Genomic DNA, 26,075 nt, shown 5'->3' with positions numbered 1-26,075 from the left:
TTGGTCTTGCATTCCACTACCTAGATGAAGGAATGATGAAGATATTATGCACTTAATAAGACCCCAGTTAGAATATGCAGCTTGTCTGGTCACCGCATATGAAGAAAAATGTGAAGAAGGTGGAAAGGGTACAGAGGCTGGCAACAAGGATGGTACCAGGACTCAGGAGTTAGACTATGAGGAAAGACTGAGGGAACTGGGGCTGACCACATTAGAAGAGAGAAGAACAAGGGGAGACATGATAACTATGTATAAATTGGTGAACAAGATTGACATATTGGACAGAGAGTTGATAAAGGTGACCACAAGTAATCATCTCCGAGGACATGGAAAAAACTAATAAAGACATCTGTCTAAATGATGTGAGAAAGTACAGTTTCCCGCATCATAGTATTGATAAGTGGAATAAACTGAACAGTGATGTCGTTGACGCAGTGTGTGTCAATCAGATGAAAGAGAGATATGACAGGAGTGGACAAGGAGACAGGACACAGAGAGCTTAGCTCGGGCCCTGTAATACACAAATAGGTAAATACAAATAGGTAAATACACACACATGGTTTAAGAGGAAATTAATATCTAGGTATCTGAATGGACAAGCTGATGAAATGCTAATATATATATTAAGAACAGATATAATATATGACCATATAGAGGATAAGATAAAAATTTTAAAGCTGATGATGACTATGTTGGTGAGGGAGAGATTGCATTGATTGATGAATACTTCACTACTTAAGAGAGTGTTGAATATTGAACATAAACTAGATAAATTGATAAAGGAGAATATGGAAATGAAAGAGAATGAAGAACAGGAAAAGAGTTTATAAAACTGAGAGAAAGGATAAAAAGTGGAAGAAAACAAGCTAGGCTAAGAGCAAAAACAAGAACTGAAAAAGGAAGTAGCTAACTACAAGACATTGATGGAAGAAGGACTCGGTAAAGCCGAGAAAGAAAAGGAGAAGCTGAAAGATCTAGTAAACAAGGAAGAGGAAAGAGTACAGAACACATTAAAAAGAAGTACAAGGCATGGAGAGTCCAAGATAAGAAAGATAAGGCTGATTTTCAGGAGGTGATTCAAGAACAACTTAAAGAAAAAGAAGAAAATATTACAAACAAAATGATAGGAGTCCTCAAGATAAAAGAAAATCTAGTCAGAGAAATTGCAGAAAAAGAAGAGTGTAATCGTATTTGGAAAAAAAAGAAAAATATATAAAATATAGAACAAGAAGAGAAAAAGAAGAAATGAAATCAGTCAAGACCTACTAAAAATCTAATGACGAAGATAGGCAGAACTTGGAAGAGGAAGTAGAAGAAATAAACAGAATGGGACCATATCAAGAAGGAAAAAGACCAATTAAAATACTACTAAAATCACAAACAGCAACAGAAGAAATATTATATAGAACAACAAAACTTAGAGAAACAGAAGGCTGCAAGGATATCTATATAAAGAAAAATAGAAATGAGGAAGAAAGGAAGAGATAAAACGAACTGGCAGCAGCAGTAAGGGAAAAAAATAATGAGGAAAAAAAAGGCATTGGTTTGGAGAATTCTAGGAGACAAGATAAGAAAATGGTATATAAACGAGAAGGAAGAGAAAAAGTGGAACAAGTTTAACTAAAATGATAAAGGCAAAAGACTAAAATGATGTATACAAACATAGACGGGTTTTATCAAGTAAATTAGAATTAAGAGATTATGTAAAGAAAGAAAATCCGGATATTGTATGCCTGGCTGAAACAAAACTAAATGAGGCAATCAAAATAGACTTGGATAATAGGTATAATGTATGGAGAAGAGACAGAGGGGGTAAAGGAGGAGGAGGAGTCATGATAATGTTAAGGACGGAGATAGTGATAAACCAAGTGAAATATGAGGAAGGAAAAGCAGAAATACTGTATGTTAAGATGCATATTAGTAAAAAAGAGTTAACAATCATTGTAACATATGTGCCACCAAAAACAAATTCATGGACCAATCAAGAATATAAAGACATGATAGATGACACAATAAGGAGTCTAACAAGAATTGTTAAAGAAAGGAGAAAAGTGATATTAGTAGGAGATTTCAACTGTAAAGAAGTGGACTGGGAAAATTATGAAAGTGGTATGGGGGAAGAAGCCTGGGGAGAAAGATTCTTGAACCTAATGATAGACAATATGATGGACCAAAGAGTAAAGGAATGCACAAGATTCAGAGGAAACGATGACCCGGGAAGATTGGACCTAATTTTTACAAGGGGTATACAAATGAATGATGATATAAGATATAAGTGCCCATTAGGAAAGAGTGACCATGTAATATTAGAAATGGATATAGAAGAGGGAAAGGAAGATAGAGACGATTCATACAAAGGAGAGTGATTAAATTACAGAAAGGCTAATATTGAGAATCTCAAGAACTATTTTAAAAACGTAAATTGGGAGGAGATGGAAAACTCAGAGATGATGCAAGAGAAGTATATCTTATTTTTGGAAATATACAAAACAGGAGTCAGGGAATATGTCCCGAAATATAGGCCTAAAGAAGAAGGAAAGAAAGATTGGTTTAATGCAAGATGTGCTAGGGCAAAGGAGAAAAGAGATGGAGCATGGAAAAGGTGGGGAAGAAATAGAAATCCAGTAAATAAGGAAAACTTCAAGGCAGCAAGAAATGAATATGTTAAGGTGAGGAAGGAAGAGGAAAAGAACTTTGAAAAGGACATTGTCGAAAATGTAAGGAACAACCAAAATTGTTCTACAGATTCATAAATGGAAAAATTAGGCAAAAAGAAACAACAGAAAGGTTAAAAGGAGAGAACGGAATGGTGGAAGACCCAAAAGTATGGCAGAACTATTAAATAATAAATTCCAGAAGGTCTTTACTAAGGAATCCAAATTTGAAAGCCCACAGGGTAATAGAGAGGCAATCTATATGAAAGAGATTAAAGTAACGAAGCTTGAAATAAAAGAGTTAATGAAGGAACTGGATGAAGAGAAGGCAATGGAACAGGAAGAAGTCTCAGGCAGAATATTGAAAGAATGTAGGGAAGAACTAGCAAGTCCTATATACATCATAAAATGCTCAATAGAAAATGGAACAGTACCAGTAGAATGGAAAAGACCTGAGGTGGTCCCCATATATAAGAGCGGAAGGAAGGAAGAACCTTTAAATTATAGATCGGTATCACTAACTAGTGTAATATGCAAGATGTGTGAAAGAATAATAAAGAAACAATGGATTGAGTTCCTTGAAGACAACAAATTATTATCAAATAGCCAATTTGGTTTTAGAAAAGGGCAGTTGTGTGTAACAAATTTACTGAGTTTCTACTCTAGAATAGTTGATACAGTACAAGAGAGAGAGGGATGGGTTGATTGTATTTATTTGGATTTAAAAAAGGCATTTGATAGAGTGCCACATGCAAGATTACTGTGGAAGTTAGAGGAGAAGGGTGACTTAAAAGGAAGAACATTGAGATGGATGGAAAATTATTTGAGGGGGAGAGAAATAAGGACGGTAGTTAAAGATATGAAGTCCAAGTGGAGAGCAGTAGAAAGCAGAGTGCCACAGGGATCAGTATTGGCGCCAATACTTTTTCTCATATATATAAACGACATGCCAGAGGGAGTGAACAGCTACATAAATCTGTTTGCGGACGATGTGAAACTGTGCAGAGTTATAAAGCAAAAAGAGGATTGTGAAATACTGCAGGAAGACCTAAATAAGATCTGGAAATGGAGTAAAAAGTGGGAGATGGAATTCAATGTGGACAAAAGCCATGTCATGGAAATGGGAAAGAATGAAAAACGACCAGTGGGAATCTATAAGATGGAAGATGGAGTAAAACTGGAGAAAGTAAAAAAAGAAAAGGACTTAGGAGTGATGATGGAAGAAAACAATCAACTGGTAAGCCATATTGATAGAATTTTCAGAGACATAATTTGCTAAGGAATATTGGATTAGCATTTCACTACATGGACAAAGAAATGATGAAGAAATTGATAAGTACTATAATAAGACCCAGATTGGAATATGCAGGAGTTGTGCAGACCCCCCATAAAAAGAAACACATGAGGAAGTTAGAGAAACTACAAATAATGGCTACAAGAATGGTTCCAGAATTTGAAGAGACGACATATGAGGAGAGACTAAAGGCTATGGATCTACCAACCCTGGAACAGAGAAGGGAGAGAGGGGATCTGATACAAGTTTATAAAATGATTAATGGAATGGATCAAGTGGATAATGAGATACTGATCCTGAGAGAAGAATATGACATTTGAAGCACAAGATAGCATAGTAAAAAAGCTGAGGAAGGGAAGATGTCTGAGAGATGTTAAAAAATAAAGTTTCCCGCAAAGATGTGTTGAGACTTGGAACAGTTTGAGTGAGGAAGTGGTGTCAGCAACGAGTGTGCATAGTTTTAAAGAAAAATTGGATAAGTGTAGATATGGAGATGGGGCCACACGAGCGTAAAGCCCAGGCCCTGTAAAACTACAACTAGGTAAAAACAACTAGGTAAATACACAATCACACACACACACAAGTCCGAAGGGAACTTGAGGAAGGAGGAACGCCTTAATCTAATTAATGCCAGGATGAAAGAAGTGAACCATGAACATCAGGAGGTACAAAGGTCCTTTAGGTAGATAGTGAAAAAGCAGGAAGAGGAAAATAAAGTGATTACGCAGAGTGAAATGGTAAAGGCACTAAAGGAAAATGAGTATGTGGTGAGAGATATTGCTGAAAAGAAAAAATGTGTGATCATAACAGGATTGAGGGAGGAAACTAACGGGAACTGGCAGAATAGGAGGAATAAGGAAAATGACAGGATTAAGTCTTTACTGAATAAGATCTCTGTGGAGGAGGAGGCAGGCAAGAATAGACCGTTAGAATTGAAATTAAAGTCTCAGGTGGCAGCTGAGGCCTTGTTGAGGAGGGCTTGGAAACTTAAGGACTCTGAGGAAACCAAAACAATTTACATAAGAAGAAAAATGTCACAGGATGAGCGAATGAAAATGAAAGAGCTTGTAACTGAAGTGAAAGAGAGGAATGACGAAAGAACAGAGGATGAAAAGACCAAGTTTTTTTGGAGGATGAGAAATGGGAGGCTAAAGAAGTGGTGGATAAAACAGACAGAATAGACATTACATGGAAGAAAGAGACTAGGAATGGATTACAAGTGACTTACATGAATATAGATGGATTTCTGTCTAAGAGGCTAGAATGTATGGATTACCTAAGAAATAACAAACCGGACATAATATGTGTAGTGGAAACAAAGCTAAGGCCCGAAATAAAGCTAGACTGGTTTGTTGTAAAACACTACAAAGTATGGAGAAATGATAGAAAAAATAAAGGAGGAGGAGGTATAATGGTTCTTACTAAGGAAGATCTGATAGTGAAGGAGGTGAACTATAGTAATAGAAATGAGGAAGTGATAAGTATGCTTATAACAGATGGCAAGAGGGACATTAATATTATAACAGTATACATACCACCCAGAACCAATGCTTGGGAATATGAACAGTACCAAATGGTGATGAGAAATACTCTAGACAGAATGAAGCAAGAACTCATCAGAAAGGATAGAGTGATGATAGTCGGAGACTTTAACTGGAAAGAAATAGTGTGGGAAGACTACGAAGTGGTGAACGGTGGTGAGTGGGCAGAGGAATTGTTAAAGGTAGCAACAAATAACTTGATGACACAGTGGATGAGATCACCAACAAGGTGCAGGGGACAAGATGTTGCAGCAAGGTTGGATTTGGTATTTACCAGGGGGCATCTCTCTAAAAGAGGAAATTGAACATAAATGTTCCTTGGGGGGAAGCAATCATGATGTCTTAAGCTTTGAGCTGGATACGGAATTAAGCACGAATAAGATTGTGGAACGCAGGGAGGAAAAATTAAATTATATTAGGGCAAATTATAACCATATAAGGGAGTTCTTTAATGAAATTGACTGGTCCGTGGTATACCAGGAAAGGGATATGCAATTGAAATACAATAAATTTATGGATTTGTATAACTCTGCTGTGAAAAAGTTTGTGCCATATTACAGAAAGAGGACTTTAAATAATAAACAGTGGTTTAATAGAAATTGTGAAGAAGCAAAAAAGAACAAAGAAAAGGCATGGAAGAAACTTAAGAAAAACAGTGATGTATTATCAAGAGAAGTTTACAAAACAGCTAGGAATAGATATGTTGAAGTAAGGAGAACAGCACAGAAGGAATATGAACAGAGGGTAGTGGAAAACTGTGATAGTGACCCAAAAATGTTTTACAAATTCATAAATGGAAAACTAAATATAAGGGAGGCAATAGTAAAGGTAAAAAATGGGGAAGAAGTATATGAGGATGCTGGAGATATGGCTGAAATTTTGAATGACAACTTTTGCAAAGTGTTTACAAAGGAGGAGCATTTTATGGGAGGAAGACCTACGGAAATAAAGCAAATGCAGGACATCATGGTTACTAAAGAAGATGTAAGGAAAATTATAAGCAATCTGGATATCAATAAATCAATGGTGCCTGATGGCATACCTGGGAGGTTGCTAAATGAATGTAAGGATCAATTGTTGAACCCCGTATTTGATATTGTGGAAACCTCCATACGAACAGGATTAGTCCCGAAAGAGTGGAAAAGAGCTGACATTGTGCCTATATATAAGAATGGTAGTAGAATGGAACCGCTAAATTATAGACCAGTATCGTTGATTAGTATATTGTGCAAGGTATGTGAAGAAGTAATTAAAGCTAAGTGGAGTGAGTATCTAGAAAGTGAAAACATTCTGAGTGAAAGACAGTTTGGTTTCAGAAAAGGAAGATCGTGTATCCAATTCATTATGTTTTTATTCAAGAGTGACTGACATACTACAACATAGAGAGGGATGGGTGGATGCTATCTACCTGGACTTGAGAAAGGCCTTTGATAAAGTACCACACAATAGACTGATGTGGAAACTAAAGAATATTGGAGGAGTAAATGATAAACTAGCAAAATGGATGGAAAATTACTTAATGGGAAGAGAAATGAGAACAGTGGTGAGAGGAAGGAAGTCCGAGTGGAAGAAGGTAACCAGTGGAGTTCCACAAGGGTCAGTGCTTGGTCCCATCATGTTTTTGATTTATGTTAATGATATGCCAGTAGGAATTGACAGTTACATGAACATGTTTGCGGACGATACTAAAATTATGAGGAGAGTAAGGAATGTGGAAGATTGTAACAAGTTACAGGAAGATCTTGATAAAATATATGAGTGGAGTAAGGAGTGGCAGATGGAATTTAATATAGACAAGACCCATGTTATGAAAATGGGAAAAAGTAGATACAGACCAAACTGGGATTACAGGCTGGGTGATGAGAAAATTAAAGAGACCAATGAGGAGAAAGACTTAGGAGTAACCGTGCAAAACACTTTGTCACCGGAGAAACATATTAACAAGATTTTTTGGAAAACATATAACATGCTTGCATTCCACTACCTAGATGAAGGAATGATGAAGAAGATATTATGTACCTTAATAAGACCCCAGTTAGAATATGCAGCTTGTGTCTGGTCACCGCATATAAAGAAAAATGTGAAGAAGGTAGAAAGGGTACAGAGGCTGGCAACAAGGATGATACCAGGACTCAGAGAGTTAGACTATGAGGAAAGACTGAGGAAGCTGGGGCTGACCACATTAGAAGAGAGAAGAACAAGAGGAGACATGATAACTATGTATAAATTGGTGAACAAGATTGACATACTGGACAGAGAGTTGAAAGGTGACCACAAGTAATCATCTCCGAGGACATGGAAAAAGCTAATAAAGACATCTGTCTAAATGACGTGAGAAAATACAGTTTCCCGCATCGTAGCATTGATAACTGGAATAAACTGAGCAGTGATGTCGTTGATGTGGTGTGTGTCAATATGACAGGTAATGGACAAAGAGACAGGACAGAGAGCTTAGCTCAGGCCCTGTAATACACAAATAGGTACAGATATAGTCATGTTAACTGTTGATTAGCAAAATAATGTCCAGTGAAGGTAAATATAAACTGTAGCCGCGTTTGAGCCATCAGCTGGTTTGTTTACGCCTGAGAAAATTGAAAACTGTTTGAAAAGTATGAGGGCCTGGAAACGAGTTATGACAATGTAAGAAAGACTGTGCCGATATGAAGAAGGAAAATGCAGCACTGAAAGAGGAAGTTAAGCTAATTAAAGTGAATTGAAAATGTGGAGAATCTCTAGGAAAAGTGATGGAGAAGCAGGCTGAATGGAAAAAAGTCAGGAAGTGGAAAGAAAGGAGGTAAATTACAAAGTTGCAAGTCTGGAAAAGGAAATCAAAGAGTCAGGGGAGAAAACTTTGGGCCTTGTTGAAATTATAGATCAACAGAAGAGATGAAAGTGGTGAAGGTTATTAAGTCAAATGAGACATTGGTGAGGGAAACTGTAGACAAAAAGAGATGTGTGGTGATATTTGGTGTGGAGGAGGATAAGACACCGAGTAAAATGGAGAGAGAGAAACATAAAAAGGTGATAAATAATATCATTAATGTGGTGCAAGAGGAGGAAAAGACCTAGTACAAGAAATAGAGGACTTCCATAGAATTGGAAAGTTCACAAGAGAAGGTATGAGGCCAATAAGAATCAAACTTAAGTCACAAAAGGATGTAGATGAATTGGTGGAGAAGTCAGGAATGACAGGAATGGACAAGGAGACAGAAGAAATGAAGAATATAAAGTGGGAAGATGGAATTATGCACAGATTTTGGAAACCTAAAGAAATTCTTTCACACACACACACACACACAGGACTGGTTTACACACAAGAAAAGAGGATGCATGGAAGAGGTGGAGAAGGAAAAGACGGATTAAGCAGTGGAAAGTTACAAAAGAGCAAGAAATGAATATGTGTTGATTAGAAGAGAAGAAAGAAAGAAACAAGAAAAGGATATAATTGATAAATGTAAAGACCAACCAAGGCTTTTTACAGACATGTGAACAACAACATCAAAAATAGAGAAAGTATTGAAAGTTTAGAAGTAAATGGAGTATACAGTGAAGATCCCAGGAAATGGCAGAGGCTATGGACACATCTGTCTAAATGACGTGAGAAAATACAGTTTCCGCATCGTAGCATTGATAAGACCAGTGTCACTTACAAGTGTGGTAGCTAAGATGTGTGAGAGGGTGGTGAAGAATAGATGGACAGACTTCTTGGAGAAAAATGACATACTTTGTGAGTGTCAATTTGGTTTTAGAAAAGGGCGTGGAATAAACTGAGCAGTGATGTCGTTGATGTGTGTGTCAATCAGATGAGAGATATGACAGGAATGGACAAAGAGACAGGACACAGAGAGCTTAGCTCGGGCCCTGTAATACATAAATAGGTAAATACATACATACACACACACACACACACACACACACACACACACACACACACACACACACACACACACACACACACACACAGACAGTCTATAAGAAAGAGATTAAAGTAACCAAGCTTGAAATAAAAGAATTAATGAAGGAACTGGATGAAGAGAAGGCAATGGGACCAGATGAAGTCTCAGGCAGAATACTGAAAGAATGTACTGTAGGGAAGAACTAGCAAGTCCTATATACATCATCATAAAATGCTCAATAGAAAATGGAACAGTACCAGTAGAATAGAAAAGAGCTGAGGTGGTTCCCATATATAAGAGCGGAAGGAAGGAAGAACCTTTAAACTACAGACCGTTATCACTAACTAGTGTAATATGCAAGTTGTGTGAAAGAATAATAAAGAAACAATGGATTGAGTTCCTTGAAGACAACAAATTAATACCAAATAGCCAATTTGGTTTTAGAAAAAGACAGTCTTGTGTAACTAATTTATTGAGTTTCTAGTCTAGAATAGTTGATAGAGTAGAAGAGAGAGAGGGATGGGTTGACTGTATTTATTTGGATTTAAAAAAAGGCGTTTGATAATATGCTACATGCAAGATTACTATGGAAGTTAGAGGAGAAGGGTGGCTTAAAAGAAAGCACATTGAGATGGATAGAAAATTATTTGGGGGGGAGAGAAATAAGGACGGTAGTTAAAGATATGAAGTCCAAGTGGAGAGCAGTAAAAAGCAGAGTGCCACAGGGGTCAGTATTGGCACCAATACTTTTCCTCATTTATATTAACGACATGCCAGAAGGAGTGAACAGCTACATAAATTTGTTTGCAGATGATATGAAACTGTGCAGAGTTATAAAGCAAAAAGAGGATTGTGAAATACTGCAAGAAGACCTAAATAAGATCTGGGAATGGAGTAAAAAGTGGGAAATAGAATTCAATGTGAACAAAAGCCATGTCATGGAAATGGGAAAGAGTGAAAGACAACCCGTGGGAATCTATAAGATGGGAGATGTAGAACTAGAGAAAGTAAAAAAGGAAAAGGACTTAGGAGTGACGATGGAAGAAAACAATCAACCGGTAAGCCATATTGATAGAATTTTTAGAGAAACATATAATTTGCTGAGGAATATTGGAGTAGCATTTCCCTACATGGAGAAAGAAATAATGAAGAAATTGATAAGTACTATAATAAGACTCAGATTGGAATATGCAGGAGTAGTGTGGACCCCTCATAAAAAGAAACACATAAGGAAGTTGGAGAGACTACAAAAAATGGCTACAAGAATGGTTCCAGAATTTGAATGGATGACATATGAGAAGAGACTAAAGGCTATGGATCTACCAAGCCTGGAACAGAGAAGGGAGGGAGGGGATCTGATACAAGTTTATAAATTGATCAATGGATAATGAGAAACTGATCCTGAGAGAAGAATATGACATTCGAAGTACAAGATCGCATAGTAAAAAGCTGAGAAAAGGAAGATGTCTGAGAGATATTAAAAAATATAGTTTACCGCAAAGATGTATTGAGATGTGGAACAGTTTAAATGAAGAAGTAGTGTCTGCAACAAGTGTGCATACTTTTAAAGTAAGATTGGATAAGTGTAGATATGGAGACGGGTCCACACGAGCATACAAGCCCAGGCCCTGTAAAACTACAACACACACACACACACACACACACTTCATTACTCAATGAGTACCACTTTTCCACTGTTCTATGAGGAAAACTGTATTTTCCAATATCCTTCATGCACTGCCTCATCCTATCTTCTTTACAGGCTATGAGGATATGTAAAGAAGATTAGGATGAGGCAATGTGTGAAGGATATTGGAAAATACAGTTTTCCACATAGAATGGTGGAAAAGTGGAATGCCTTGAGTGACGAAATTGTTATAGCACATAATGTGCATGACTTTAAAGAAAATTTGGATAAATAGAGACATGGAGACAGGACACTATGATCCCCACTTGAACCCTGTACAATACAATTAGGTAAATACACACACACATGCACACACAATAGAGTAATGGTCAGCAATATGCTCAACTCATAACCAAGAAGACTCAGGCTTGAAACCCAAGGAACAGTGAGACAAATTGGTGAGCCTCTTAACATATATCTCTTATTCATCTGGCAGCAAATAGGTATGGGATGTAATCAAAAGGGTTCTGATCTCATTATCTCAGTATGTTGTGCATGAGTGGTCTCAATCATGCCCGGAGATCAATCAGTAAGATCACTGAGCTGTTTCTGTATGTGAATGGCTGCCTGGGTGATCAGTAGATGAATGAAGGTGAATGACACAAATACACACATATGCAAACCTTTTCCAAAGAGATCTTTCCACACGTTTTCAAAATTATGTTGATCACACCAAGCCAGGAGCTTTGCTTTGTTGTGAGAAGAACTTTTAGTCCCAGGCTATCATCTCCCAGATCCTGTAAGGCAGAATTATCTTCAATAATTAATAATTTCATTTTCTTAGTAATAATGAAACAATATGTTAGTATGAATGCTAAATTAAATAGAGTGGTGCATCACAATAACAGACACTTCAGGGTGAGGGGGGTGTCCATTACTGTGTTGTGATCCAATCTGTTCCATAATGTTGCATAATGTTGCATATTTCTTTAGCTACTGGTTATAGACACTCCAGTTATATTTTCTTCCTTTACTTAATGATTACTATTAATATATACACATCCATTACATATCTGGCATTCAACACTCTTCAAATATATACCACATGTTAAATCTTCATACACAAACAAACACATCACATAAATTTACTCACAAAAGATTTTCATTCTCTTCACTTGCATTACGACGATCTACTCAATTAGTTCAAATATAACACTAAATTAAATATATAGGCATAACAGCAATGTACTCATTAACATTAATAAGTAATATATCTGCACTGCAGTGACTTTCTCCTAAATTCACATATATCTGCATCATGCGCAATTTACTCATAACACTCAGAACATTGACACCTGAAATTATTTATACAGACACAACAACTAGTCAATACTGCAATTTTTTATAACACTCACAAAAACACCAGAAAGATATTACATAGCCACAACAACTACTCTTTCCACAACTATTACTTAACTAATATCAAAATAATAGATGTAAACATCCTATTATTATTCCTCCATCATTCTAATAATAATTCTGAATTGCTTGCTTTCAAGACTGCATTACAACTTCTAAACTCCACTTACTGTTACATGATTCCCTTCATATCTTCCCCACGGCCTCTCCCCTGACCAGCAGCCTCTTGCAATCTCAAGCCTCTCTCTCTTGATATAATCTCTGCTACTGATTTCTCTTTCAATATTCTTACTAATATATATTTGTACACTCCAGCTGATCAACAATCCCAAGTGAGGGTTGGGAATAAGGTAGGGTAAAGTCCCATGGAATGGACCCTCAGAGATAAATATACTTTATGAGAGTAATTTATCTATTTATTTTATCTTTTGTTATGTTTTATTGTTTCTTTGCAATTATTTTTATTTATAAATACCTTTATTTTACCTGAAAACATTTTTTTTAAATAGGGGTACTCTTTTTGGAGAGACTGGAATGGATTAAGGGCATCTCAATGCATTTCAATAGAAAAAAAAATTTCAAGATAGGAGCACCATCACGGAATGAATTACTCATATCTCAAGGTACCACTGTATATGTTATCAAAATTTGTCTTACCAAGAATATATGAATTAAAGATGTAGTTTCCAATTTTTAGAGTAGAGGAGAGTGAGAAGCTGACAGATATTCATATACTAAGGAGATGGTAGAACAGGAAATAGATCAAATAAAGAAATTCAAGTCACCAAGACCTGATGAAATATACCTAAAAGCACTTAAAGAGTGTAAGGAGATGATCAGTGAGCCTTTAGCAGTGCTTTTTAGGATATCACTAGAGTCAGGTGAGATACCGATAATGTGTAGTTAATGAGAAAAAAAATATGATTACCCCTGTAGTCTCTCAAAGTCATAGTCAATGCCATATATCAGGTACACGTTTACATCTCACAACAGGATAGTTACATAGGCTAATAGCAAATATTAATGTTTTTAAATGCAAAATATTGTCTTATAATAATGATCTGCATGCATGTGAGAGTTTTCAAATGTCAGGTGAAATCCTTCACTTCATATTCAGAGCTTAAATCTGCTCATTTATCTTCTTTTTCATTTCAATGTCTTCCAAAACTGGGTGCTTCTTGTGACTCCATGCATTTTATGAGCCATTAAATACAGTAATCTAAGAAGTATACAGTTATCATAATTTGTCTTACCAAGAATATATGAATTATAGATGTAGCTTCCAACTTTTAAAGTAGAGTGAAAAGCTGACAGATATTCATATAACTAAAGAGATGGTAGAACAGGAGATAGATCGACTAGTGAAATTCAAGTCACTAAAACCTAATGAAATATACCCAAGAGTACTTGAAGAGTGCAAAGAGATGATCAATGAGCCTTTAGCAGTGCTTTTCTGGATGTTACTAGAGTAAGATACCAATAATGTGGAGACAAGCTAATGTTGTACCAATATTTAGGAAAGGAGATAAGACTCTAACATCAAATTACAGATCTGTCAGCTTAACTTCAGTTGAGGGTAAATAAATGGAATCAATAATAACGAAAAACATCAAGGAGCACCCAAACAAACTATGTGTAGTGCCAGGGACACCTAGTATTAAGTTATTAATTATTAAGCTTGTAATGTACCTATGACGCACGTTGATATTATATACGACATACATACAGACAGACAGACAGATAGAAGTCTGACGGACTAATGGAGAGAGAGAGAGAGAGAGAGAGAGAGAGAGAGAGAGAGAGAGAGAGAGAGAGAGAGAGAGAGAGAGAGAGAGAGAGAGAGAGAGAGAGAGAGAGAGAGAGAGAGAGAGAGAGAGAAAGTTGTCAAGCTGTGAATTAAAAGTATTAAATTAAATTGCTACATGATTAGAAGTTTAACACACAAATTTTTCACTCCAATCGGCAGAGGGAGAACTGAGCTGCTCAAGAAAATGTTTTCCATCAATGTAATATTAATAATAATGTCAATCAAATCCTCTTTAATTATGTCCGTGCCAGTCATATTGTGACAAGTGCCAATAATTAGATACAAGCTTCCACAGAGGCCTAGAGTGTGTGAGACATGGAGAACCTCCAGATTCCCAAGTACCATATCTATCTTCATCTGAGCAGGTCAGTTGTTTACTTTCCTCCTGTAAAATTAAAGTAACTTTATATAAAACATGGTGCTTATACATATACATTATAAAATTGCTTATACAGGCTGGCTTCATTCTTCATCCAATGCAGACAGTGGTAGCTACCCTCACTCTGTGCTTGATATCTTGTGTGTGTTTTGATAGGCTATGTTTTTTGTGAAATTAGGGAAAGTGTGGTATTATTGCATTTAGCAGTGGTGTTGAAAGAGGAAGGGAGGGATGGGAATGTCACCATCAGTAAATTTCTCTCATATAAACTATGCATTGAGCCCAAAAGACCAAGTAGTGAGTGTTCTTGAGAAAACAAGGAACTAAAAAGGAAATTGTGGCACGTGTCAGCACAAGAACCGCGCAGGTGAAAAGTAAACTATAGCAATGTTGAGTGAAGTAGGGGGATTATACTATGTAATTATTTTTCTAGTATTTACTTTGAGGTGAGTGGTATGTCCTCTTCTGCTGGACTGAGCTGTAAGTCAAAACAAACATGATTGTGGGGAGAAAAAGTTCTCTTGGTGTCATTCAATCAGTTTATTTATCCAATCAAATTCAACGAAAAGTATTGTGAATTTGCATTCTTGAGATAACCATTTTTAATTATATCCAATGCCTTAATTCTGCAATGTTACCAATTGCCAAAAATAAAGTTTCAAAATTTTTTAAAGTTTCATATATATATATATATATATATATATATATATATATATATATATATATATATATATATATATATATATATATATATATATATATATATATATATATATATATATATATATATATATATATATATATATATATATATATATATATATATATATATATATATATATATATATATATATATATATATATATATATATATATATATATATATATATATATATATATATATATATATATATATATATATATATATATATATATATATATATATATATATATATATATATATATATATATATATATATATATATATATATATATATATATATATATATATATATATTTATATTTTTTTTTTTTTTTGTACGTCCAGTTCCCCTATTATATTAGGGCTAGGACGGTGCCTCCTGACAGAGGAGTCAGGAGGACTTTAGTTTTGGCATTTGGGAACCGTTACCCCGAGTGGATGCCCTTCCTAACCTCGGACTGTGGCCAGGATTCGAACCCATGCGCTTGAGAACCCTGGGGCTCACAAAGCGCGCGCGGTCCCACTGCACCACGGCAGCCCCAATATATATAAATATATATGTATATATATATGACTTGAAAAACAGGGCGTCTATAGCATACACGGTACAGGAGAGAGAAGACCCACAAAAGGACGGTTATCTTCATTATATCCACTTCACAACGTTTCGGGAAAGTACATATCCCATCTTCAGGTACAAAAAGACACTGTAAAACCACACGTAAAACGTTAAAAAAATTACCAGACGCAGTGGTCCTGCTACTTGTTCCTCCAACAGATAAGTGGGGAGGGAGACTGGCTTACCAGTATTTATAGGCTCCTACTCACTAGATGGCAAGATCTGATTGGTTCACTAAGAATTTCCTATCCAATACAAAATATAGTGCAAGATTCTAATCTGTCATAGCTAATGTAAAAGAAGAGAAAATTTAAAGGTATGATGTACAACAGTTAGTCTATTACAGAAATATTTTAGCCTGAACGAAAAACTCAATGCTGATTGGTTGAAACAAAGTACATGTATAATATAAACCTACGACTCCTAACTATGCTATAATGACAGTATCTCACCAAGTTCGAAAATATTAAGAGAAAATTAATAATTTGGTAGCTATTTCTGTACTATTTAACTCTGGCTTCTCTTTTACAATAAATAAAGAATCCACTATCCTAAGGTCTGAGTTACAATATGCCCTATACTTTATGTTGAAGTCCTGATCAGTAAATGCATGATTACATTGTAATGCATGTTCTCTTATATTTGAGAAACTAGGCTCAGTGATACGAACATTTGTCCTATACGATACTCCCAAGTGCTCAGAAATTGGGAGTATCGTATAGAACAAATGCTTGTATCACTGAGCCTAGTTTCTCAAATATAAGAGAACACGCATTACGATGTAAATGCATTACAATTTGCTTACATAAATGCTATCAAAATTATAATAAAATGAATAAAAAAGAAAAGGTTATTTACTTGAGAGACTGGACGTTGATGGCATGATGGAATGGAGGAGAGAAGGATGGGGAGGAAGACAGACAAGATTCGAGAAGACAGTCATGAGAGATGACTTTGGATGTGCGCAGCGTGCCAGAGCTACACAACAGGCGTGTAGCTTCACAAGTCAGTGCCGCTATGTGGAGCCCCATTATAGCAGAGAGGATAACGCCGAGGAACCTACAGTAGAGCGCGCTGGTAACATCACCATGCCCAGGAACAATGAGAAAATCGTGGTGGCACGGAGATTGTTATGTAATATTTTTCCTATATTCCTGTTTCTATTTTCTTTTGTGCTTATGTTTTGCTTTGTTATTGTGTGATGGCTATCACAGAAACGGCTCGCCTGCCGGCAAGCCATTTAACCGCATTCGTTCCCCGAAATATCGTACTAAGGCCTGCCTCAGGAGAAATCCTGAGACACCTGTACAATAAAGATCAAGATCAAGCCTCTCGTGGACAACACAGGCACTGCCGATACACAGGCCTGACTCAGAAGAAATTCTGCGTCACCTGTAGCATCAAGATCAAGATCAAGATCACGCACACCTCTCACTCCCCAGTCAAAACATAACAGCGTCACCAGCAGCTCATCTTCCCTAGTTCAACTTACCACCAAAACGCCCTGCAATGTGGCCTAACGTTCCTAAGAAGACCAGGAAATGTCTTACTCTCGAAGTGAAGCTGGGTATTATTAACAGACACGAGAGAGGCCAGAAAACTAATAACATTGCTGGCCACCATCTTGACTCCATCTACTGTCTACTATTTTCAAGTCAGCAGACTCTATCAAGAAGGCTGGTGAGACCACATCTTCCTTGAAAGCTGAAAGAACCACCTGAACTCGTGACTCTACAATGGGTAAAATGGAAAGCCTTGTGGAAATGTGGTACATAAGTTTTGTATGCGGTACCATGATGCGCACTTTGTTTACATTCCACAGGTTGCCGTTTCACTCACCCTCCCTTCATAAAGTTAAGATCATCAACATTATAAAGTTACGTACATACATACATTAGTGTACATTATAATGACTTAAATTAAACTACCTAAATGTTTAACTTCATAATTTTTACTTTCATTAAACCTTTTACTGTACACTATGATGCACTCTCGCTTTGCTTACTCTCAGTGGAAGTTCAAATCAGAGGTTAAACTTGTTATAATCGATTCACTTAACGAAGTTTCCCTTAACGAAATGTTTTTTAGGAACGTAACCCCTTCGTTAAACGGGGTTGCCTGTATATATATATATATATATATATATATATATATATATATATATATATATATATATATATATATATATATATATATATATATATATATATATATATATATATATATATATATATATATATATATATATATATATATATATATATATATATATATATATATATATATATATATATATATATATATATATATATATATATATATATATATATATATATATATATATATATATATATATATATATATTATCTGTCTTCTACCGCTGTTTTCATGCTGTCTGCTCTTCTGAACTTGCTAACTGCTTGCCTTCCCCTCCTGCGGCCTCGCTGCACAAGACTCTCTACTTCTTCTCATCCCTATTCTGTCCATCTTCCTAATGCAAGAGTTAACCAGTATCTTCACTCCTTCATTCCCTACACTGGTAAACTCTGGAACTCTCTACCTGTGTCTGTATTTCCACCTGCCTATGACTTAAACTCTTTCAAAAGAGGAGTGTCAAGACACCTCTTACGTTAACTGGACCCTCCTTTTAGATTTTTTTGTTTTTTCCCTTTCTCCTACTTTCCTCTTAACAGGGCCTGGCAACCAGCGGGATTTTTTTTTTTCCAACACTTTGTTTTCCCTTGGCCAGTGCCCTTGTAATGTAAAAAAAAAAAAAAAATATATATATATATATATATATATATATATATTATTACGCTGAGCAATATAATTTCTTTTATTTTGTTTAGTTAGCCTCATAGTCGCCGCCCAGCTGGCGGGCGACGAGTGTGAGAGAGAGAGAGAGTGAGAGAGAATGGGAATGCTGTGACGTCATCCTTCCCTCCCTGAGCTGAGCGCGGGGTGGCCAGGAGAAGCGACGCCAACGTCCTTTGTTTTTTCAGTGCACTGAGAGACCTTAAGGAGAGTAGTCACCGCCGTTGTGTAATAGATTTAATTGTAATCATTCCGTGCACTCCTGTGAAGTGTATCTGGAGGGCCACTCACAGTAAGGGTGAGGTCTGGGAGAGTGTGTAGAGCTTGAGGCGAGATGCTGCTGTGCTTGGCAAGCACAGTAAGCATTTATTAAGTTCTGTAGTGAGCGGGCTGCAGAGATAAGTAGCCGCCATTACGTGTGCCACGACTTTTGGCGGCTTTCATGAGCCTTGTGAGAGACAGGGTGTCGCCAGGGGTTCGTGGTTACAGGAACTGCTGTTATCTCTGCCCAGTAGGTGTCTGGGAGAGATTGCTGTCTGGTAGTGGGCAGTACTCAGTGTTGTGAATTCCATGTAGCGAGATCAAGTACTGCGCCTCTGTGGGTTGCCGGGGAAGGAGATCAGGGAGTCGTAGTGTTGTTGTTGTGAGAGGACCTAACGTTCTTACGTAGTATGTAGTATAGGAGGAAAATACCCTCCAGTAGTAAGTAGAAGTAGTAGTGGTGGTAGTGGAGGTGCGAGGCAGCTCCTTTGTTCCCCCATAGTGCATGGGAGGTGAGCCACGTGAGTTGAGGCCCAGTAAGGGTGGCGGGGCAGTCTTCCCCGACTCCTGTGTCGAGTTAGTTCTGACCTGAGGTATTTGTGTCTGTTATTGTCTGCCACGTCCGGGAGACGTGAGTAGTGTGTTTCGCCGAGGCTGAGGGCCTCATAGAATATTGTGGGCAGTAGTGTGCTGTGTTAGCAGCCTTGGTGGTGTGGGGCCGGCTGGAGAGAAGTGTGTCGGTGTATGTGAAAGCGGCTGACGAGGAGGTGGGCTAGTACGCTGTACCGCGGCGGGCCAGATATTACGCTGCTTGTAGTGAGTGTGGACTCTCTCTCTTGTGGAGGGCTCCAGACCACTACATTCAGCTAGGAGTACAGTTGTCTTGAGTAGAGTGGGTGGATTGTCCTACGTGAGGGCGGTTCTACCAAGACAACTTTCTCTCCGCACTCCCGTGTAGAATTACTTGTTATTATCTCTTAGGACGAGGAGGAGGAGGAGGTGACGAGTAACTTTTCCCAATCTCTGAGGTTAAGATTGTGGTGGCGACCTAGGGAAGCAGCTTCTGTCTGTTTTTTAAGAGTTTGAAAAGAACCTGGTCGCGCCTTGCTAGTGCGGCGGTGTATACCGGTTGGCCGCACTCATGGGACGAGCTGTCCTGTAGGCTAGCGGGCACAAAAATATATATATATATATATATATATATATATATATATATATATATATATATATATATATATATATATATATATATATATATATATATATATATATATATATATATATATATATATATATATATATATATATATATATATATATATATATATATATATATATATATATATATATATATATATATATATATATATATATATATATATATATATATATATATATATATATATATATATATATATATATATATATATATATATATATATATATATATATATATATATATATATATATATATATATATATATATATATATATATATATATATATATATATATATATATATATATATATATATATATATATATATATATATATATATATATATATATATATATATATATATATATATATATATATATATATATATATATATATATATATATATATATATATATATATATATATATATATATATATATATATATATATATATATATATATATATATATATATATATATATATATATATATATATATATATATATATATATATATATATATATATATATATATATATATATATATATATATATATATATATATATATATATATATATATATATATATATATATATATATATATATATATATATATATATATATATATATATATATATATATATATATATATATATATATATATATATATATATATATATATATATATATATATATATATATATATATATATATATATATATATATATATATATATATATATATATATATATATATATATATATATATATATATATATATATATATATATATATATATATATATATATATATATATATATATATATATATATATATATATATATATATATATATATATATATATATATATATATATATATATATATATATATATATATATATATATATATATATATATATATATATATATATATATATATATATATATATATATATATATATATATATATATATATATATATATATATATATATATATATATATATATATATATATATATATATATATATATATATATATATATATATATATATATATATATATATATATATATATATATATATTGTGAGGGGCACTGTCTTAATCTCCTTTAATTTATTATTTCATTGTGTGCGTATGTGTGACGCCACCCAGTGCGAGCCCCTCGGGCTGTTCTGCTGAGCAGACAACCCACCTCCCTCTTCTCTCTTCTTGTTGCAAGCGGGAGTCAGTACCAAGTTAGCTTTCAGCGGAGATAGACACGCACTCTCGTCGGTCTGGCACAGGGTAGAGAGACGCGTGTTTGGCTGAGTTTTTCGAAGTACTCAAGTAGCCTTCAGTCTGGGAGTTTGTGCCCTCCTTTGAGTAGCTGGCTTGCTACTGGTTAGACCGTGGCTGTAGAACAGCGGCTTGTTGTTCTACGAGAAGCGTAGTTGGTTTGGCTACACTTCTCGTGTGTTGCGTTTGTCCACTCATGGTGGCGGCGCGGAGGAGAGACATGTTTCTGTCTCGTCTTGTTGTTGTTGGTGGTGGCTGTAGTCACCAGTGGGGTTTGGTGGATGGCTGTGTGCCCCCATCATCTTCTGTATAGCTTCAGTAGCACATTGTATTGTAGTGGTGGTAGCCACGCACACTAGTGAAAGCTGAGAAGCTTCGTACTGTCGGCCAGTTGTGCGTAGTTCTCGTCCGTCAGACTTGTCTGTGACGAGTATCTGGACTCCTTGTATGGCTGTTGTCACCCGTAGGTGGTGTCTGGGCTTGTGTGTACACCACCGGATGTGCTGTACACATCATATGTTGTAGTAATCGTAAGCTAGGGGAGTCAGTCTGACAGGTGTTAGGAAGCACTTGTCGTAGTAATAGATAGTATAGTAATATACTGCGCATGTTGTCCCAGACTGTGATTCATCACAGTCTGTGGACAAGGCATGTGGAGAGGCATTAACCCCTTCGCGCCGGATGTTAAAAAAGCCCGCCTGTATGATATACAGGTGGTAGTGCCGCGCACCCGAGCGCAGGAAACTCGTGCAAGCTTGTCATACTTGTCGTCTTTGTGTATTATGCTGCTATTTTTTTAGTTACTATATCGCCTTCGAAGAGGAAAGTGGACGCTTCTCTCGGAGAGAGAGAGAGAGAGAGAGAGAGAGAGAGAGAGAGAGAGAGAGAGAGAGAGAGAGAGAGAGAGAGAGAGAGAGAGAGAGAGAGAGAGAGAGAGAGTGACATTTGCTAATATTTTAGACACAAGCGGGACGCATGTAGCTTATCTTCGAGAGGAAGAGGGGAAGGAGGGAAGGAGAGGAAGAGAGAGAGAGAGAGAGAGAGAGAGAGAGAGAGAGAGAGAGAGAGAGAGAGAGAGAGAGAGAGAGAGAGAGAGAGAGAGTTAGTTTTGTGTGTGTGTGTGTGTGTGTGTGTGTGTGTGTGTGTGTGTGTGTGTGTGTGTGTGTGTGTGTGTGTGTGTGTGTATGTGTGTGTGTGTATTTACCTAATTGTAACATACGGGAAAAGAGCTGTGTGTGTGTGTGTGTGTGTGTGTGTGTGTATTCACCTAGTTGTATTCACCTAATTGTAATTTTACAGGGCCTCGGTATCATACTCGTGTGGCCCCGTCTCCATATCTACACACATCTAACTTTCCTTTAAAACTATGCACACTCCTTGCTGACACCACCTCCTCACTCAAACCATTCCACACCTCCACACATCTTTGTGGGAAACTATATTTTTTCACATCCTTCAAGCATATTCCCTTGGCTATCTTTTTACTATGCGATCTTGTAGTTCTACTTAAGTTTTCCTCTCTCAACATCATTTGCTCATTATCCACTTCATCCAGTCCATTCACCAGTTTATAAACCTGTATTAAATCTCCTCTTTCTCTTCTTTGTTCCAAGGTAGGCAAATTCATTTCTTTTAATCTCTCCTCATAGGTCATTTCTGCCAATTCCGGAACCATTTTTGTTGCCATTCTCTGCAATCTCTCCAACTTCCTTATATGCTTCTTTTTATAAGGGGACCAGACCACTCCAGCATATTCCAATCTTGGTCTAATTACCATACTAATTAATTTCTTCATCATATCTTTATCCATATAATGGAAGGCTAATCCAATATTTTTATCAAATTATACGTTTCTCCAAACATCTTACCAATATGAGCCTCAAACTGCCCATGGTCTTGTATTATCACTCCCAAATCCTTTTCCTTTTCCACCTTTTTCAACACTACTTCTTCACCCATCTTATATGACCCTCTTGGCCGTCTTCCACTCTTTCCCATCTCCATCACATGACTTTTGCTCAGATTAAATTCCATTTGCCACCTCTTGCTCCGAGTATCGGAGTTTTGCTCCTGGAGATGAAGTGCTCGTGCTGTTACCACTTCAGGGCCAGCCGCTTGCTGCCTGATATAGTGGCCCCTATGTTATACAGAAGAAGGTAGGTGACCTCGACTACCTGGTGGTCACTCCTGACCGGCGCAAAGGGCTCAGATGTGTCACGTTAACATGCTGAAGCCCTATTTTTGTTCTACTAGCCAGAAGGGCTCTTTTAGTTCTGCCGTGCAAGAGGTATCTTCAGTTTTATTTTTCTGCCGGGAGGGAGAGGCTCCAGAAGTTATTGGGCCTGAACCTGTCGTTCCTACAGGGCAGTGGGAACGGAATCGCCTCCATTTCTTGAAAGAGAAGGTTGAACACTTAGGGGATCAGCAAGATGAGTTGCTTTGACGGCTGAGGAAGTACTCCTTAATGTTTAGCAGTGTCCCGGACAGGACACCGTTGATAGAACACGATATTTATGTTGGGGACGAAAAGCCTGGACCGAGTAAGTCCAGGAGTGCAATATCATAGTCAGACATATAAAAGGAGCAGACAACATTGTAGCAGATTGTCTGTCCCAGGGCCATTCCCTTTAGTTAGTTACATGCCTGTAAAAAAATTTTGTAAATGTTTTGTTTCCAAATTTTTTTCTTTTAGGGGAGGGCCTGTGAGGGGTACCGTCTTAATCTCCTTTAATTTATTATTTCATTGTGTGCGTATGTGTGACGCCATTTAGTGCGGGCCCCTCGGGCTGTTCTGCTGAGCAGACAACCCACCTCCCTCTTTTCGCTTTTCGTTGCAAGCGGGAGTCAGTACCAAGTTAGCCTTCAGCGGAGATAGACACGCACTCTCGTCGGTCTGGCACAGGGTAGAGAGACGCGTGTTGGCTGAGCTTTTCGAGGTACTCAAGTAGTCTTCAGCGGAGGTGGACACGAACGCTTGTGGTTCTGGCACATGGTAGAGAGCGACGTGTTGCTGGACTTCTCTAGGTGCTCACTAGTTATCGGTCTGGGAGTTGTGCCCTCCTGTTTGAGTAGCTGGCTTGCTACTGGGTAGACCATGGCTGTAGAGCAACGAGCTTGTTGCTCTAGGAGAAGCGTAGTTAGTTTGGCTTGCACTTCTCGTGTGTTCGTCCAATCGGGTGTGGCGACGCGGAAGGACGCGTTATTGTCTCGTCCTGTTTGTCATTGTGGTGGCCGTGGTCACCAATGTGTTTGGTGGGCAGCTGTGTGTCCCCATCATCTGTTGTGTAGTATCAGTAGTATACTGTTTATAGTACCAAGTTATCCTTCAGCGGAGGTAGACACGCATTCTCATCGGTCTGGCACAGGGTAGAGAGACGTGTGTTTGTCTGGGTTTTTCAAGGTACTCAAGTAGCCTTCGGTCTGGGAGTTTGTGCCCTACTTTGAGTAGCTGGCTTGCTACTGGTTAGACCGTGGCTGTAGAACAGCGGCTTGTTGATCTAGGAGAAGCGTAGTTGGTTTGGCTACACTTCTCGGGTGTTGCATTTGTCCACTCGTGGTGGCGGTGCGGAGGAGAGACATGTTTCTGTCTCGTCTTGTTGTTGTTGGTGGTGGCTGTAGTCACCAGTGGGGTTTGGTGGGCGGCTGTGTGCCCCCATCATCTTCTGTATAGCTTCAGTAGTACACTGTATTGTAGTGATGGTAGCCATGCATGCTAGTGAAAGCTGAGAAGCTTCGTGCTGTCGGCCAGTTGTGCGTAGTTCTCGTCCGTCAGACTTGTCTGTGACGAGTATCTGGACTCCTTGTATGGCTGTTGTCACCCGTAGGTGGTGTCTGGGCTTGTGTGTACACCACCGGATGTGCTGTACACATCATATGTTATAGTAGTCGTAGGCTAGGGGAGTCAGTCTGACAGGTGTTAGGAAGCACTTGTCGTAGTAATAGATAGTATAGTAATATACTGCGCATGTTGTCCCAGACTGTGATTTATCAGTCTGTGGACAAGGCGTGTGGAGAGGCATTAATACTTCATAGAGAAGTGGGTGGAATTGTCCTTGTGGGAGGTTTCTTTAGGGGGTATTAAGGCCTCGCCCTGTTACACATAGTATCTACCATTTATAAATTCTACTTGGTTGGGTACCGGAGGAGAAGGAATGGCTAAGGAGATTCTCTTACAGTGGGGGAAGTTATACACTGTTGGCGACCTTTAAAGAACCTGAGGGTTACAGCTGCTGTGATTTATAGTAGTGGGGACTCGGTGGAGTGTTGTATTCCCCACTGTACTGTACCGTAACAAACTGGCGATCGTGCCAGACCAACACACTCCTCAGTGAGCAGCTGCAGATAGTCACAGCTAGAGTGGCATACGTAACAGAAAGTTGGCGATCATGCCAGGATAACACTCTAGTGAGCTGTAGCAGTTAACCGTAGCCATGACCGTAACAATATATATATATATATATATATATATATATATATATATATATATATATATATATATATATATATATATGTGTGTGTGTGTGTTTTTTTTCTTTTCTTAAAAACCTCCACATCACACATGGCTTG

General features: G+C 37.2%; 1 protein-coding gene across 7 annotated transcripts in view; it reads right to left on the bottom strand.

Moving 5' to 3' along the window:
* LOC123514393 (piRNA biogenesis protein EXD1-like) overlaps positions 1 to 26,075 on the bottom strand; it is a 178,010-nt gene that overhangs the window by 47,210 nt on the left and 104,725 nt on the right. For all 7 annotated transcript variants that reach the window (XM_045272301.1, XM_045272303.1, XM_045272302.1 and 4 more), the window contains one exon: positions 11,696 to 11,809. In XM_045272301.1, the coding sequence (XP_045128236.1) occupies positions 11,696 to 11,809 (114 nt within the window). The remainder of the gene's footprint in view (positions 1 to 11,695; positions 11,810 to 26,075) is intronic.

Source organism: Portunus trituberculatus, chromosome 37 (assembly GCF_017591435.1).
Source record: "Portunus trituberculatus isolate SZX2019 chromosome 37, ASM1759143v1, whole genome shotgun sequence".
NCBI lineage: Eukaryota > Metazoa > Arthropoda > Malacostraca > Decapoda > Portunidae > Portunus > Portunus trituberculatus.
This window is presented reverse-complemented; position numbering and strand designations above follow the sequence as displayed.